The sequence below is a fragment of the Peromyscus eremicus genome, unplaced genomic scaffold, assembly GCF_949786415.1.
Source record: "Peromyscus eremicus unplaced genomic scaffold, PerEre_H2_v1 PerEre#2#chr22_unloc_1, whole genome shotgun sequence".
NCBI lineage: Eukaryota > Metazoa > Chordata > Mammalia > Rodentia > Cricetidae > Peromyscus > Peromyscus eremicus.
This window is the reverse complement of record NW_026734286.1, coordinates 4,888,657-4,907,358: the sequence shown is the minus strand read 5'-3', so window position 1 is coordinate 4,907,358 and position 18,702 is coordinate 4,888,657. Positions and strand designations below refer to the sequence as shown.

The 18,702-nt window shown below is 38.2% G+C and overlaps 1 protein-coding gene and 1 pseudogene across 1 annotated transcript in view; one reads left to right on the top strand and one right to left on the bottom strand.

The window, feature by feature from the left end:
- LOC131900433 (heat shock protein HSP 90-beta-like) overlaps positions 1 to 6,656 on the bottom strand; it is a 25,560-nt pseudogene extending 18,904 nt beyond the window's left edge.
- The window catches only part of LOC131900432 (zinc finger protein 54-like), a gene marked incomplete at its 3' end in the record, with an annotated part of 24,689 nt that extends 5,987 nt beyond the window's left edge, over positions 1 to 18,702 (top strand). The window contains exons 2-4 of the mRNA XM_059251648.1: positions 6,686 to 6,806; positions 16,755 to 16,881; positions 18,158 to 18,702. Coding sequence (XP_059107631.1) covers positions 6,777 to 6,806; positions 16,755 to 16,881; positions 18,158 to 18,702 — 702 coding nt within the window. The remainder of the gene's footprint in view (positions 1 to 6,685; positions 6,807 to 16,754; positions 16,882 to 18,157) is intronic.

Here is an 18,702-nt window from a genome sequence, read left to right as displayed (position 1 = left end):
AGAGATTGACTATGACAAATAACAATTTTTAAACAACCCCTAAACAAAGACAAACATCAATAATCCATTTTTTGGGAATGTGGATATAGTTTTCTAGGCTACTTCCTATTGATTGGGGGCACTAGTAGTCTTATGGGGACACACAAAAAAAAATTAGGATTATGGTCAAGTCCTGACTGGTATAGTCTGTGAGACTGGATCATCTCAGCTAGCCATCTTGATATTGTCCTGAGCAGTTTGTAATCCAAAGCCAATCTTTGGATGGTGTTTGTCAGCTTGATGGCATTATCATAGTCCTGATGGAATCCTCATTTTGGGGCATCATCTTTTTGGAGACTTCAAAGTTGCTGTTAAACGTGGTTATGGTTCACTGCAGAAAATCTTTTTTTGTGGGACTTTTTTTTTTTTTCTGGATGATTTGTCTGTTTTCTTCAGATATCTCATTTATCCAGTGTTCTTCAGATTCCTTAGCCTTCATTCTCCTGAAAGACAAAAACAAAATCCTTCCCCAACCCTAACTTTGGGGAGTTTCCAAATCTAATCTTTATCAATTTTGATTTATGGTTTCTCCTGAATTTTTTGTTCTCTCTTTTATAGCTGTTCTGTCATCCTGAGCGGTATAGTTTTTTACAATAGGCATTAGGTTCTTTAATTGCTCTGGGAAGGGGTTTCCTCCATGATGACAGGACAGGACTGAACAGAATTTGACATGGGGGCCTGCAAGAGGTCCCTCAGGGGTTTTTCCAAATGGCAAAGGCAAAGGATTACCCTTGTCTGTCCCTTGTTGATCTACATTTGTTAGTCCAATGTTTGCCTTTGCCACATCTTCTGCATAATCCAGAAGGGAGGGGCATTCCGTTGCCATTGTTCCTTGAAAAAAACATTGTTTCTAGGAATGCCCTGTTTACAATCCCTTTTTAGATGACCTTGTTTACCTCAATTGAAACATCTGACATTACTGTTTTTCTTAAAACCTCTGGAAATCACCTCTCCTATCCAAGTATTCTCATGGTTGTAAGATTCAATATTCATTGTGTCTTGGATTCATTCCTCCAAGGGTGCCGATCTTGCCTTTAATGGTATAATTACATTGTACATTAGCATTTTCAAAAGCTAGAGATTCAGTTATTATTTGTGTAGCTTCAGAATTTGGTATCATTCTATTTACTTCTGAAGGCAACCTTTGTAAGAAATCAGTGAAGCTTTCTTTTGGGCCCTGTATAACTTTTGTAAATGACTCAATTTTCTTTCCTACTTCTTCAGTTCTGTCCCAAGCATTCAAGGCTGCCATTTGGCATAAAGCTAGGGTGTAGTCATCATATAGAGATTGCTTTCTACATTAGCATTATCTCCCTATCCAAGAAGTTGATCTTGGGAGATTTCCATACCTCTGGCCCTACTTCATTGTTCAGTGGTCTTAGCCTCTGTTTTCACCAGGTCCTCAATTGTAATTGGAGACCAGCTTCTAAAACAGCTGTAACCAAATCTCTCCAGTCTTGAGGGATAATTTTATTACAAGTTGACCATGAGTTTACACAAGTGGGGAATGCACACCATATGACACTATAGCTTCTTTGAATTTCCTCAAATCTAACATTTGCACTGGAGTCCAGTCAGCTTTTACACAGCCTTGAGCATTTGGCAGTTCCTTTAAGGTTACTGGATAGATTAAGGTTGTCTGTTTGAAAGCCTTAGGCTGTTTCTCTGTAACCATAATGCAATGCTGAGATTGGTTCACCTTTAAATTCTTCTGTCTGGTTCTGAATATCTATCTCTATGATCTGTTTTAACAAGTTTTTCTAAAACTTTTATCTTGGCATGCATATTAACAAACTTTTATAATGATAAAACAAAAATGATCAAACAGTATTTATAATTGACATTACATAAATCCTGTGTACATTAATTATCCTCTCATTTAATAGTTCTGTTTTCAGAATGTCAATTGTATTATCAAACAGAGACCAAACACTCTCCATTGTAAAAATGTGTCCCGTTTTTTAATATGGGAAAAAACTTTCTTTCAACCAGTTTCTCCCTTTAAGAAATCTTAATTGACTCACCAGTCTGTCATCTGGATAATGACAATTCAGATGACAATGTGGCAGCAGCCCCAGTAGGTGGCCCAAGGAAAGCCAAAGGGAAGAAATTAGAGAGCCAGCTGTTTATATGGGGGAATGTGTGTGAAAGCAGCTAATTCTGGCATTTTTGGAGCCTGGGCCTTGGGAGTTTGCTGTAGAGAGGCTACAACAGAAACTTATCCAGTAGGATACTGATTGCAGCCCAGGTAGGGTGGAGATTCTGGCTGCATATAGCTCTGGTCTGAGTCACACGCAAGAGGCTTTTTCATGAATTTGTGCCCCACAAGTAGGATGCCAGATGTTGTTCAAATCTTAAATGGTGTTGTAATAAAAAAAAACCCAGAGCCAGATATTGGGGTGGAAGCTGAAAGATCAGAGAAGCAGAGCAAGCCACAGCCAACCTCACCTCGCCAACTCCTCAGCTGATTCTATTTCCTCAGACTGAAAGCCTCTGAGTCCTCACTCAAAAGGATCTCAGCTGAACTGCCTTAATTCCTGTTTCTCCATGCCTTATATACCTTTTCTGCTCAGACATCACTTCCTGGGGTTAAAGACGTGTGTGCTTCCCAGTACCTGGAATTAAAGGTGTGTGCTACCACTGCTTGTCTCTGTTTCCATTGTGGCCTTGAACTCACAGAGACCCAGACAGATCTCTGCCTCCCATTGATAGGATTAAGGAAGGGTGTGTGCCACCACTGCCTGACCTCTATATCTAATCTAGTGGCTGGCTCTGTCCTCTGATCCTCAGACAAGTTTATTAGGTTAGACAATATATCACCACACAGTCTACTCATTGTAGCTTCATCTTGTGCCATTGTTTTTTCCCAAAAAAGCTACAGGTCCCTGGGTGCAGTGTGAGGCCTTGTTGCTTCTGTCCAGTCTGAAAGAGGAACAGCTGCTTCGTTCAGGGTTTGAGTCTCATGGGTGTGGTGCATGTGTTTGATGAACAGTGTATGGTCTTCTTAGACAATGCAGAGAATATCTCTAACTAGACTGATGACAAGTTGACCACATGAAGAAAAAACACTGTATTTGCCAGAGAGACTAAGCCATTGCATGTGTCTATTCTCCGAGACAGCACTACACACGCGATAAATACCTGCTCTTTATCTGCCAGCTAGAATAAAATGAGATTTAGTCGTAGACTCGGATATTGTATTCTAGGTATTTTCTACCAATTAGAAAAGCTGACAGTAATGTGCAATGATGGAAAATGTGAGAGCCCCTCAAACCTTTTCTCATGAAATGACTGATCAGGAGTTGTGATGGTGTGTTCCTATTGGAGATAATTTTCTGTATTTATCCTAAGATCACACAATCTTCCCTAGTAGGGAAGCAGTCATTTTCCTGAGCTGTGAGCTTGAGATACTGTCATTAAACTCTGCACTCTTGCCTTACCCACCGAGCATGGCTCCACCATAGCTTTTCTTAATATTAGCCATTTTTGACGAGGGTGAAAAGCACCAAAAGTTGGTTTTGACTTTACAATTTCATGACTAAAGATGGTGAGTACTTTAGAATGTATTTTTGGTAGAGATGACTCAGCCATTAAGAGCACATATTGCTTTTTTAGATGGCACAGTTTGATTCCCAGCTCCCACATGATGGCTTACAGTTGTTTTGTGTCCAAGGTTGTTAATGCTACATATTTACACTGAAATTTTGTGTGACATAACAGAATGATTACATCACAAGACATAGATTGTTTCAACTGGCTTAATGAGATATTTGTGTAATTTATAGAGAAGCCAAATAGAAACTTTTCTACATTAATGAAGAAATTTAAAACCTGGTTCTATATATTGCAGACTATGAACCAGGATTTTTTTTTCAAGACAGAGATTCTCTGTGTAATAGCCCTGGAACTCCAGGCTGTCCTGGAACTCACTCTGTAGACCAGGCTGGCCTCGAATTTATAGAGAACTGCCTGACTCTGCCTCCTAAGTGCTGGAATTAATGGTGTGCATCACTACCACCCAGCTGAGCCAGGACTTTTTAAGGGGAGAAATGGGGACTTCTGAACCCCTAAAATCTTGCTTTCTATGACCTTCCCCTCAAGTATACTATCTAAATGAAATATGTGCTTATAATTACAGCCTAAAATTGGTACTTTGCTTGGGAACTTTCTCTGTATCTTAAAGAGGTTCCAAACATTGGTAAGAAATATTTGCAAATTAGAATTTGTATTTCAAAAATAATTCACATAGTACTAAAAAAAGGACATTTAAAAATGTAAAGCAACCAAGTGTTGATTAAAGGTGTTTTATTTCCTAATGAGACATTTAGATATGATTTTATTTACTATCAAACACTTTGATGTGTTTGAGAGAACCTCAGACCTGACAATGGTGAAGGTCCTAGGTCTTAATCTGGTGACATCACAGGCCAAACAAGGCCTATAATTTGTTTAACCAGCACTGTATTATTAAAAACAAAATGGAATATATTGTTTGTATTAAAAAAATCCTGAATGTCTTGGAGTGAGAGGGCAAGGCTTCTCCAAGTTACATGGGTGTGGCCTTTTCCCCATTACTTCAACTCCATTCTCACTTTAAAGTATCTTGTTGATATTTTGTTGCCCCAAGCAGTGTATTGTTGCATGCTGGTACCATAATGCAATTTCTGTCCAATCATTGTTCTTTATACATGTGAAGGCCCACCAGACCTGGCTTCAATAAAGCCCTCCCCAGTAGGCTGTGTACCTTCCAGACCTAGGTCAGGCTGCACAGGCCAAGCTGCAACCATCTTGAGGATGTTTTTTACTGTGTTTAAAATTGCTATTTTCTAGGTGACAGAAGTTACACTTTAGGCACCTGACCAGTGTTTTTTTCGGTTTTGGTTTTTTAAATGAGAGTTTAAATCAGTTTAGTAAATGAAAATTAGATTGCTTTGACTCTGTGATGGCTCATAGTTGTCTGTAACTCTGTGTCTAAGGGATCAGATTCTCTCTTCTGTCCTCTGTTTGGACACCCATCTGGTGCGCATCCTTATGTGCAAGCCAAACATGCAGTCACATAAAATAAAAATAAGCAATAATTTTAAAAGTTAAAAAAGTTTACACATGTGCATCTTTTGGCTTTTTTGTGTTTTTTTGTTTTGTGAACTCTGTGCCTAATTTTTGGATTATGCCATTTTTGTATCAGATGCTTTGGACTTCATGTGTTTAAGCAGAACTTTGTACCGTCTGTATATTAACCTTCCTAGTGTAAAGAAACCTGATTGTTTATTTCACTCTCGTAGCTACACTCCCTCTTTGTATTTTTCTATTACTTCCACACCATTTCACTCCATGGAATCACTTTACTAGCTACCCTGGTTATGTTCTGTGCCTCTGTAATCTATTTCAGACAGCGTTTACTAATTTTTTTTGTAGCATTTGATCATGTTTTTCTTTTGCACATGAACAATCATTTTGCCAACATAGAATATTCAAAGGGATCTTTCTTCCTGGGTTCATCTTTGACACATTTGTCTAAATGAGGTCTCAGCAGTTTGTATTTATTTTTGGGCTCTGTGTTCTATTCCTTTTTCTCTATGTTCATATAAAGGACAAAGCTCTTCTGTCTCCGGGACTCTGTATTTAAGGTGATAACCACAGAAATACTCTTTCTTAGGGTTAATTTTGACATTTATGGCTTTCCTCTTTCCATTTCCATTTTTGTGGGAAATGTCAGTTTTGGCTGATGGGGATTGCATCAATTCTGTCAGCTGCTATTAGTAATATAGCCTACAGCCATTTTGTTTTCTGTCAGAGTACATGGAATTTGTGTAGTACTTCTTTTCCTGTGTACCTTAAACATTTCCTCATAGAAGTCATTTACCTCATTACTCAAGCCTTATTCCTAGATCTTTTTGAAGCAATCTGAATGGGTTAATTTTTTCCTTTATTTATGAAATTGCTGGTACATGGGAAAATTGGTGATTTTATGTTTTAGTTTTTGTAGTTTTCAATAATACTTAAAACACTTATCAAGTCTGGGAGTTTCCCACTGGGCCTGTGGGAAGTTCTGTGTGTGATGACATCATCATTAAAAAGGAGTTGAATTTCTTTTTCTCCTACATGTATCTCTGTTTTCTGTAGGCCACGCTTATGACTCTGGCTTAAATAAGACCTGAGAATGAATGAATCATCCTCTTCTCTCTGTGTTCCTGCTAATGCAGTTCATGGTTAAATTACTGGCAGTATTTTTCTTCTCTCTGGTTGAAAGTAGTGTTTGTTTTGTTTTGTGAGTTGAACACAGTTTTTCCCTAGCTCCTCTCTATTCACCTATTCCTCATGTAAAATGTCTTATTTCCTGTGTTCTCATGGATATTTTCTGATGTTTTGTGTATACTTTGCCACTAATTATGACCTTCAGTTCTGTGTGAGTGAATGACCTGAGTTATGTCATAAATCTCTTCACGTGCACTTTCTTCTCTATGACCTTTAAAAGCCGGTGTTTGTGCAGTGATATGGTTGATGGTTATTGTTTTTCAGCACTCTACAAACCTCCTTCTGTCTGGAGGAATGTTGACAAAGCTGTTGGTATCATTCTGTTGTTGGGGTCTTTTCCTGGGGTAAATGTGGTATAACATTGTCCATAACAGAGTTGTATTAATTTTAGGTTTGTGTGTTTTTACATCTTGATGTGAAATGTCAACAAGGATTCCCGTCTTTGTTCCTGAGACAGAAACTCAGATAAGAGCAACAGGGAGATGGCTGAATCTGTGGTAAATGCACCCCAGGTTAGTTTTATGTCCATATTTATTTGGAAAAACAACTGAAACCATGCAATCCTTCATTCTCTGCCTCTGGTAATTTCACCTGAAGTGTTTATCGCATATGATTATTTTTTTCTTTTCTGATAATCAAGATCAAGTCTTTAAATCTTGTCAACCACACAGCACAGACATGCCTCATTGTGTCCTTCCTTATTTATTGCTATGAGGACATATATTTTCATGGCCTTAAGACTTGCAGTTTGGAAAGAGATTCCATTGTAAATGACGATTAATGAAATATATTGGTGCCTAATTCCTACAGAAGATAGACTTGTGTCCTTATATATTAGTGAGGAAAGAACGTCGCATGTGCCACATGGGATACATTTTAGGGATGGTGAGTGTCGACTTTTCAGCCAACCTAAGCAGATCTTGTTGCTGGACCTGGGATCTGAGGACCTGAAAGAATGGGGCAGACTGTAGTCTAATGCTGTAGACAACCTTACTTTGGTTTCAGTATGTTTTTATACACAAATGTAACAAAGAATGCAATGATCCAAGGAAGGTTGTTTGAGATCAGAAAAACATGTAAACAACTGTCAGTAAGCACATGCTAAATATTAACAGAGCAGACCTTTCCCAGAACTTTCTCAAGACAGACAATTTAAATACAGTTGCCTGGCACATACTATAGATTGTATCTGGGAAAGCATGGAAACAAGGCAGAAGGCCATATCAGATTCAGGGTGCACTGACCAGATTGGTTCTATAGCTGTGTTCTGACATCCAACAAGAATAAATGCCTTATTAATTTAATGTAACTGTTTGTTGCAGGACAAAATCATGTCCAAGTATAATCCAGGGAACAAAATGCAGCTGATGTAAGAGGCCCTCTGCCTTTTTCCCTGGAACCTCTCTCACGGTTCCCCAAAGCTTGCTCACCATGTGTTATTCTTTTGACTGTGTTCGGACACCTCCCCTTTTTTCATTTTTTTAAGCAAGAACAGTCAACAGAGTAGATAAAGCCGAGTGTTCTCAGGCGTTCATTCGTGTTTGTAGCCATCAACATTCTAGGAGAAGCATAAACAGACTTATGATAAGTGCAGTGCTCGCTGTAAGAGCTCTCACTGTGTATGACGCTTTGCCATCGGGAACAAGGGTCCATATCTTGCAAAACATCAGCAATTTCTTCTGCCATTGATTGTCCTGAGATTCCAGGCAACTGCTTAAAAAGTGTCTGAAAAATTTCATTCTGGTACACAGGCGTCTAGTTCTTTATACCATATGGGACAGGACAATGGCTTCAGGTAGGGCTGAGCAGCCTGAAAATGCCAAGAAGCTTGAGTACTAGGTTTCCATTGGGGCAAGTTTAAAATTTTTAAAATAAGTAAAGTAAGAGTAAAATAAATAAGTAAGAGTATCTCAGGGAATACTTGCTCCCTTTTTATTTTTTAAAAGCTGCTTTTTAAGGGTGAAATGCATATGTTCTACAAATCTTTGATATTGTTGGTTGTAAGGGATTCTAGTGATATATTGAATTTGCCATCAATAATAGAATTTCTTAAAATTCTTACTAGGAAAAGCTGGATTATTGTCAGTTTTTAACTGTATAGGAATATCCATAGCAGTGAATGTCTGCAGTCAGGAAGAAATAAGAGCTATGGAAGAGGGTAATTTATCTAACTTGGAATGCTGAATAGTTAATATTTTATCATGAAAGGCTTGAACGTCAATACTTAAATTGTCATGTGACCATCTTTACTGGGGGAACAGTATGATTAGCAAGATCTCACAGTCATTGTCATCAACAGGAATGTTATTCTCTTTCCCAATTAACAAAAGGAAGCACAAGAGGACCAGGTACATAAGCCCACTCTGTCTCAGCAGTAACAGGTACATTCAACAGAAAAAGATAGCAAACCCAGCAGTTCTGCAGTCATACCCTTCCCCTGAGATTTCGCCAACTCTTTTCCTCGGTCATTCGTTTCTTCATCTGAGTCATCCTTGCTAGGGAGAACTTGTTCTTTTGGTTTGATGACTCTGTCACTCCATTCTCTTTCTTTTCTGCAGGTGTAGCTTCTGCAGATGCATAGGAACCTCTTTTCCCGCCTTTCAAAGGTCAAGTCAGTCTTTCAGGTATCCACACTGAGTTTTCAGTACCTCGAGGGAAACAAACAAAACAAAAAATACAACCCTGGCTCCAGTGAATTATTGAAGCCAGGCCATTCAGTTGGCCTGACATATCATCTCTCCAAATAACTATGACTCTGAGTTGTTTTGGAGGGGGCCAAAAATGCTTTGCAGCAATAAGGTCATCTTTGCCCAAATTAAAAGTTTTTTCGGGGAGGGTTTCGAGACAGGGTTTCTCTGTGTAGCTTTTGAAGCCTGTCCTGGATCTCTCTCTGTAGACCAGGCTAGCCTCAAACTCACAGAGATCCATCTGCCTCTGCCTCCCAAGTGCTGGGATTAAAGGTGTGTGCCACCACCACTTGGCCTACCTCCTTCCCTTTCTTTCTTTCTTTCTTTCTTTCTTTCTTTCTTTCTTTCTTTCTTTCTTTCTTTCTTTCTTTCTTTCTTTCTTTCTTCTTTCCTCCTTCCTTCCTTCCTTCCTTCCTTCCTTCCTTCCTTCCTTTTTTTCCTTTATGCTGGAATTATGCCTTTGGTTCTATTTTCACCCTTTATTTGGAATAAAGGGCAACAGTAGTTTTAGATTTTTAAATGAATAAACATGGTGATAAAAGTGTTGAAAAATAAGTGTAGCCTGAATTTGGAGAGTAAGTAAGTGGTTTTCCAGTTTGAGGGTAGGAGAAAAAACAGGTGCAAGATCATCTCCAAAAGAAAATAGAACACATACTCAGTGAGCCACCAAAAGGTTAGGCTTCTACTCACTAAGGGCAAGCTTTATTTTTAAATAATGTTTAAGTTGTCCATTAGCTCTTTCCATGAAAGACTGGCCCTGAGGATTACATGGAATACATGTGTTATGGGTTATATCAGACTGTTGGCAAAATTCCTGAAAAGACTTGGCAATGTATGCAGGAGAATTGTTAGTTTTTAATTTTTTTTTTTCCCGAGACAGGGTTTCTCTGTGTAGCTTTGCGCCTTTCTTGGAACTCATTTGGTAGCCCAGGCTGGCCTCGAACTCACAGAGATCCACCTGGCTCTGCCTCCCCAGTGCTGGGATTAAAGGCATGTGCCACCACCACCCAGCAGTTTTTAAATACTTTACAGGAGCATATAATAGCAAAAATCAGTGCTAAGTCATCTGAATAAAATTTTTTTACTAAAAATTTTACTATAAATTATATTATCTGATAGACAAAGGACAAAATATATCCATTTAAATTGCTATCCCAATTAAAAGAAAACCAAACTTCAATTTGGAGTTTATTCAGATATCAAAAACAAGGTATTCATGTCACATACTATAGGTTCTGGAAAAAGAATTATGTATATAGAAAATGTACTTTCCACACATTATGTGTATCATTATATTATTTATATATGATTTATTATATAAAATATATTATAAAATGTATGTATTATGTAGTATTATTATACAGTGAATTAGAATGATTCTAAGTACTGACATAGATTTTTAAAATGAATATTACTCAGGTACAATGCACTAATAGAAATTAGTATAAATTTAGATTTTAAATGTGTTAGATGAGAGTTGATAAATGTACATGCCTATGTGACCACAGCCACAACAATTGGTAATATTTCTGTGACAGAGCTCCATAGATAGAAAAAGCTCCATCAAATTTCTCATTCACCCTCTTTAGTATTTCTGGATGTAGGTAACCATGGCTCTGAATTTGAATATCACAGGTAAATTTTTTTAAAGTATTTGACTTCTTCTGAATAAAACCTGACAATATATGCTTTTTGTGTCACTTTTAGTTTTCCAACTATGTGTGTGAAATTCACCCAGTTTTTTTAATGTGTCAGATGTTAAGTACAGAAAACATAGCATACAAAAAACATTATAGATGCACTATAACGTATTTATGCATTTATCTGCTAAAGTACAGTTAGATGATGATGATGATGATGATGATGATGATGATGATGATGATTTTTGGTGTTTCAAGACAAGGTTTCTCTGTGTAGCCTGGCTGTCCTGGAACTCTCTCTGTAGACCAGGCTAGCCTGAACTTGCAGAGATCCACCTGCCTCTGCCTCCCAAGTGCTGGGATTAAAGGCATGAGCTACCACCACCCAGCTATTTAGATTATTTATAGTTTGTGTTAGTACCAATAAAGTCATTAAGAATATTTATACACAAGTCTCTGAGTCAGCACTATGCTTTTATTTCCTTTGAGTAAATACCAAGAAATAGAATTATTGGAGATAAATGTCAAGACTAGAAATATATACTTTAACAAAGTAAGTTCATAAGTGACTGCACATGATATTGTCAAAACTCTTTATCCAAGCTGATTATAATGCATCTTCTTCACTGGAAACTTTAGATTAGAATAATATATAGTAGTGAGGAAAAAGAGAGAATATCCTCTTGAATACTTCTAGGAGTTGTTCTATTCAATTGGCTATTGGCCAGGATAGAACAAAGAAGCAAAGAAAATTAAAACTTTACAATTATCTTTCTCTCTCTTTCCTACCTCTTTGAAGGAGGAATATGTTTTTCCTGCTTTTTGACATCTGAACATACATTTATCTGGCTGTTGTTCTCCAGAACTTACACTAGTGGCCCTTTCTGATTCCTTAGCTCTTCAGCTTTTGGAACAGATACACCATCAGCTTCCTTCATTCAAGTTTTTAGTAAGTTTTAGTAAGCCATGGTCCTTGTATTCCTGGGTCTCCAACCTGTCATGTCTCAGTCAAAGCTTGCATAATTGTATGAGCCAATTCCCTTATTAATCATCCTCTCCTCTACCTTCCTTCTTTCCTTCCTCCCTCCCTTCTTCCCCATTCTCCCCCTCCTTTCTTCTTTCTTTGGTTAAAAGAAAGAGAAAGAAGAAAAAGGAAAGTGATCCATTGTAGAGACAAATGTATCCTTACATTGAAAAATGATATTAACTTTGAAATAATCATTATGGAGAAGAAATAGCAATTAATGCTTTGTGTGTTTCTTAAGATGTATATGATAATTAATAATTTTTGTTCAGCCTTGATATGAGGGATTGTACCTAGTCTTATTGTAACTTGTTATGCTGTGTTCAGTTGGTATCCCTGGGAGGGATAGCTCAGGGGAAATGGAACAGGCATGGCTCTGGGGTGGGGGTGGGGGCTGGGAGGTATGGATGGAGGGGAAACCAGTCAGAATGTATTGTATGAGAGAAGAATAAATAAATTCAAATTAAATCTAATAAACTAATTGCCTTCTGTGAGATGGTAAAGAGGTTGTTGATGAGAGAAAAATGAGATTCTCAGAGGCTAACCTTCCTAGAATGAGTGGCATAGAGTACCAGACAAAAGAGATGCACAGACAGGGAATCCCCCACATAAGAAGATGTTTTTTCTCAAATCTGCTGGTCACATACCAGGTCATGCGTATTAAGAATGCATTCAGTGATATGGAAAATAATGATAAGTGGTGTTTGGTGTCCACACAGAGAGAATATAATACTTCCTGCTGCTAACACAGCCTGAGTAATTCCATGATTTATGTAACATTGGGAACAATGTCCAAAGCTGTAGCAGGAATCTTTAAAGTTCTTATTAATAAAATCAAACCCAGGGCCAGGTATTGGGGTGAAATGCTGGATGGTCAGAGAGACAGAACAAGCCACAGCTAACCTAACCTGGCCAACTTCTCAGCTGATCTTGTTTCCTCAGACTGGAAGCCTCTGTGTCCTCATATCCGAATGGCTCTCAGCTGAATTGTGCTGCTAGAAGCCTGAAAGCTTAACCAACCAAATTCTTCTAGTTTCTGGTCCTCACGCCTTATATACCTTTCTGCTTTCTACCACCACTCCCTGGGATTAAAGGCTGGCTTTCTGGGATTAAAGGCGTGAGTCACCATGCTTGGCCATTTCCAATGTGGCCTTGAACTCATAGAGATCCAGAAGGATTTCTACCTCTGGAGTGCTAGGATTAAAGATGTGAGTGCCACCATTTTCTAGCCTTTGTATCTAGTGGGTGTTCTGTCTCTGACCCCAGATAAGTTTATTAGGGTGCACAATATTTTGGGGAACACAATATCACCACACAAAGCATTTGGAGAAATGTGCTGTTATATTCAACCTCACAAACCCAAAAGGCAAGAAGAGGAAAAATGGCTGTTTCTAAATAACTTTATAGAGCATATCACCCAAAGGGTATTTATAGACTTATAAACATTTCAGAATCCAGTAAAGTAAAGGTCAAAATGTTTGAAATTTTATCAAGTTTTCTGTTATTGTAAAAAGTACCTGCAATAATAAACTCACAAAGATGAAGAATCTACTTTTCCTCATGGAAGTTATGATTAATAATCACCTAACCTATTGGTTTTAGGCCTTTTATGAAACAGGTAAGGTTTCCAGAAATAGTCTTATGAGCACGGGCATGCAAATACTTGGAACTTTTTACTGGCATTACTGAGCAATTTATGGAGAAGTAGACTTAGAAGAAAAAGAGACTCACTGTCTTGAATCCTAATACTAAATATTTCAGCACTGTAGAGAGTATAGATGATAGAAAGAATATATACTTGAGGAGATGTAGATAGCAGTAAACTGATTTATTTCTATGGCATTTGATATCACATAGTGATGATATACCTATGGGTATTTTTTGACTCCTGAAATCTATTTCTCTCACAAGAATTCGTGTACATATTATTCTCTTAATTCCAATGCTCAGTGGTAAGTTCTCAATATATCAGTATTTCCTCTTTTTCTTTTGTTTTAGTCTTCAGAGTGGGTACTATTGTGTGAGCATTTCTGGCCCCAACTCTTTATTGCATGATATGGAATATATTATTAGAATTTTCTAGATAGTGTTGACTTTGTGCTGTGCATAAACCAAGACTTTCAAGCATAAACAAGTGCTCTTCTTAAAGATTGTATTCTTTTCTTTTGGAAAAGAAAAGCTCTCCCACCCCATATTTTTCTTTCCCTGAAGCTACTGTATTACTCAGGTAGAGATTCTGATGAGGTTGAAATGGACAAGTTGACATTTCTTTCTTTAAAAAATTTATTTAACATGTGGGTGTTCATCTGTGCTGCCTGACTACATGATGACTGTAGAGTCCTTAGGTTGGCACCGAAACCTTGGTACTGAAGTTGGGCACTGCAGTTAGCAGCCTTGCATATAGAGAGAAATAAACTTGAAAAAAACATGTTCCCATCCCCACCTATTCCTAATGTACCCAGGAGATCTCTTCTGTTTCTCCTTCCCAGGGAAATTCATGAATCCTTTGAGCTCTCTTGTTACCTAGCCTCTCTGGGGTGTGGATATTACAGCTAATATCCATGTATGAGTGAGTACATACCATGATTTTCTTTCTGACTAAGGATGGCCTTTTTTCTAGTTATGTGCATTTGCCTTCAGATTTCCTGATGTCATTGTTTTTAACAGCTGAGTAATACTCCAACTGTGTAAATGAACCAAATTTTCTTTATCCATTCTAGATTGTTTCCAGGTACTGGCTATTATGAATAATCTGCTATGAACATAGTAGAGCTAGTGTCCTTGTGTTATGGTTGAGCATCCTTTATGTATATGCTCAAATGTGGTATAACTGGGTCTTTGTAGCTAGAGTTTTCCTGCCTGGCCCACAGTCAGGACAAATCTCTCTCACCTGCCAGTCCCACAGCCGCTCAGACCCGACCAAGTAAACACAGAGACTTATATTGCTTACAAACTGTATGGCCATGGCAGGCTTCTTGCTAACTGTTCTTATAGCTTAAATTAATCCATTTCTATAAATCTATACCTTGCCACATGGCTTGTGGCTTACTGGCGTCTTCACATGCAGCTTGTCATGGTGGCAGCTGGCAGTGACTCTCTCCGCCTTCCTGTTCTCTCAATTCTCCTCTGTTAGTCCCACCTAAACTTCCTGCCTGGCCACTGGCCAATCAGTGATTTATTTATTGACCAATCAGCAACACATTTGACATACAGACCATCCCACAGCAGGTCTTGAGGTAGATTGACTCCCAAATTTCTGAGAAACTGCTATATTGATTTCCAAAGTGACTGTATAAGTTTGCACTCCCACTAGCAGTGGAGGAGCATTCCTCTTGCTCCACATCCTTTCAATCATTAATTAATAAAGTGTTCTGAGGCTTGCCTGTAGTCTAATTATGGCATCCTGTATTTTCAACTGAGGCTCCTTCCTCTCTGATGACTCTAGTTCATGTCAAGTTGGCATAAAACTAGCCAATACAACTGATTCCTTGTGACTTTGACACACAAACACATCACTGTAAGCTGCAACCTTTCTTTTCTTGTTTATTCCCAAGATCACATATTAATATCAACACCAAAATATAAAACATTTTAGAAACTTTAAAAGGCACATGGTCTTTATAAATTCAAATACTTTAAAATTCAATCTCTTTAACAATTCAAAATCTGTTTTAAAACCTAAAATCCCCTTAGAAATTCAGTCTTTCAACTATGGGCTCTTGTAAAATAAAAAAATAAGTGAAATACTTCCTTCAAGAAGGAAGAATCAGGGCACAGTTGCCATTTGATCACAGGAAAACAAAACTCCAACAACTTAAGTAACTTAATGTCCAAAATCTGGGATTCACTCATGATCTTCTAGGTTCCTCCAAGGAGTGTGTCTCCTTTTGGCTCTACCTGCACCACACACAGCTTGTCTTCTAAGCTCTGGCAGGTTCTACTCCAAGACTGTTGCTGTTCTTGGTGGTCATTCCTTAATACTGGAATCTCCCAAAATCCTGGTGTCCTTTGCTGAAACTGGGCTGTACCTTAACCAGTAGCCTCTCCTGGTCTCTCTTCAGGAAGTCCAAACCTGCCACACAGTGCCAAGCCTCAGCTGCTCTCCATGATCTCTCATGCCTTCATAACTAGTACCAGCCGGGTGATTCTTTACATCACCATATTCAACTAACAGCATGAGAAAGAACCTTGGCAGCTTTTAGAACACAGCTTCTGTGTGCTGACCCTGAGGAATCACTTCCCAGAAGACCCCACCTCAGTGATGCTTGTCTCTTAATCACAGCTGATTCTTTACCCATATCTAACCAGCATCCATTGTCCTAACAAAGCAAAGGTTTTACTTTGGTGGTTCTAGTCTCTTCTTAATCATAGCTGATTCTTTAACTCCAACTAACCAGATAACACAGATCCTTCACAGAAAAGGCCAGAGCAATCTTTGCTTCTCTTGTAAACTTCACAAGCCAGGCCTATATTGTTTTCAAAATTTACATCTTTAAAGTAACTACAAAAAAGCTCACTGAGCTCTGAATACTCAATGGCTTTTCTAGATTAATGTTCCAAAGTTCTTTCACAATCCTTCCAAAAGCAACATGGTCATGTTTGTTACAGCAATACCCCACTCCTGGTACCAGCTTGATGTAGTTAGGGTTACTATTGCTGTGATTAACCATGATGTCCAAAGCAACTTGCGGAGGAAAGAGTTTATTTGGCTTACACTTCCATACCACTTTTCATCATCTAAGGAAATCAAGATAGGAATTCAAATGACAGGAAACTGAAGACAGGAGCTTATGTAGAGGCTATGGAGTGAAGGGTGGTTGATGGCCTGCTCCTTTGGACTTGCTCAGGCTGCTTTCCTATAGAATCCAGGAACACCAGACCCAGGGATAATACCAACCACAATGGGCTACGCAATGCTCCATCAATCACTCATTAAGAAAATGCCTTTCAGGCTTACCTACAGCCTGATTTTATGGATACAATTAGTTAATTGAGATTCTCTCCTCTCAGATGGCTTTAGTTTGTTTAAAATTGACATAAAACTATCTAGTGCACATAAGAAAGCATTTTGTCCAGCAACACATGGTGAATGGATAATTTTTCTTACAGGGTCTGCTGACATTCAGGGATGTGGCTGTGGACTTCTCCCAGGAGGAGTGGGAATGTTTGGAGTCTGCTTGGAGGGATTTGTACATTGATGTGATGTTGGAGAATTACAGCAATTTAGTCTTTGTAGGTAAGTATTTTTCTTTTTCTCTCTTTTTTTTTTTTACTTTGAGACAGGGTTTCTTTGTGTAGTTTTGGTGCCTGTCCTGGATCTTGCTCTGTAGATCAGGCTAGCCTCAAACTCAAAGAGATCTGCCTAGCTTTACCTCCCGAGTGCTGGGATTAAAGGCATGCGCCATCACTGCACACACTGCCCAGCTCCTTTTTTTTTTTTTTTTAATAATACTTTTCTTGTAGGATTTTTTTTTTTTTGGTTTTTCGAGACAGGGTTTCTCTGTGTAGCTTTGCGCCTTTCCTGGATCTCACTCTGTAGCCCAGGCTGGCCTCGAACTCACAGAGATCCACCTTGCTCTGCCTCCCGAGTGCTGGGATTAAAGGTGTGCGCCACCGCCGCCCGGCTCGTTGTAGGATTCTTGACTAATATTTTCTATTTACCTACTTTGTGCATATGTAAACTCTCTGGAATGTTTATAGACTACCAGAAATAAGAGAAATTCTAGTAATAAATGCAAGTTTTTCATGGTGTTTCCTTTACAGTCTTCTCTGTTCTCTGCAAGAGCAACCAATGCTGTATACTTCACAGTTTCTCCAGCCCTTTTATCTCATTTATAATGAAACCTTCAAAGAGAAATTTGAATATTCAGAAAAAGTAAATTCATTGAAGTACATTTAGTAATTGAAATATTTTGATTTTACTGTTACATTAAACTATCTGCCTATTTCTGATTTTTTAAAAAATAGAGAAGTTTTAAAATAGAGAAAGAGGTGGTTGTGGTAAGCATGTTGGCTTTGTTTAATCTTTCCATTTATTTTGAAATGTGGTTCCTACATTTATTCCTAGCACAGCATGATTTTAATCCTACCTCTATGGAAGCTGAAGCAAGAAGTTCTGGTGAGTTCTCTGTGTAGTGAGTTCCTAGCTGGCCAAGACTATACAGTGTGATTATCTCTCATAAATATAAACAAGAAAACAAAGAAACATTCTATATATTGTTATTCAAAGAATTCCTATCTCAAAGTACATTATTGCTTGATCACCTACTTGTCCTACCTTCTGCAAGGTATGCAGTTTAGATAAGAATGAGAAGGCTATTATTGATCCTTGAAGTTTGATGGAAATTAAGGTGGTGGTACTTTTGAGCATTCACTTAATGATAGAGAAACACAAAAGACCTCCATTGAGAGATCTGTTCCTATGAATTGCTTGTTTCCTTGTTTTTGAGAAATTAAGGAGACATTAGTTATTGAATCAATACCTATTAGCCCAATTTGTGCTTATTTTCCAGGGAAACATCATGAGAAGGTCTTGGATCAAGGCTCAAAGCACATTGTCTATGAGTTTATGAATATTCAAGAGAAGTCTCATAAATGTAGTGAGCTTGGAAAAATGATTCATGAATCCTCCCAGTGTACAACTTACAGCACAAGTGATATTACAGAAAACTGCAGTGAGTACAGATGTGGAAACAGCATGGAAGCCTCTATTGATTCATCAAACCTAAACAGACATAGAATTGGGAACACTGGAGAAGACCCCTGCAAACATAAAGGCTGTGGGAAATGTTTAAATTTGTGTTCCATCATTAGTCAAAATCAAAGGATGCATATTAGGAAGAAAGAACACAGAAATGCAGAGTATGATAAATCATTTGACTCTAAACATAAACTCATGCTGAAACAAATCCTTAGTGGAGAGAAAGCACAACAATGCATGGAATGTGGAAAATGTTTCTGGGACTACTCAAGCCTCAGTAGACATCAGAAAATCCATTCCAGAGAGAAACTCTACAAATGTAAAAAATGTGGCAAGGGTTTTTATCAGTTATATCAG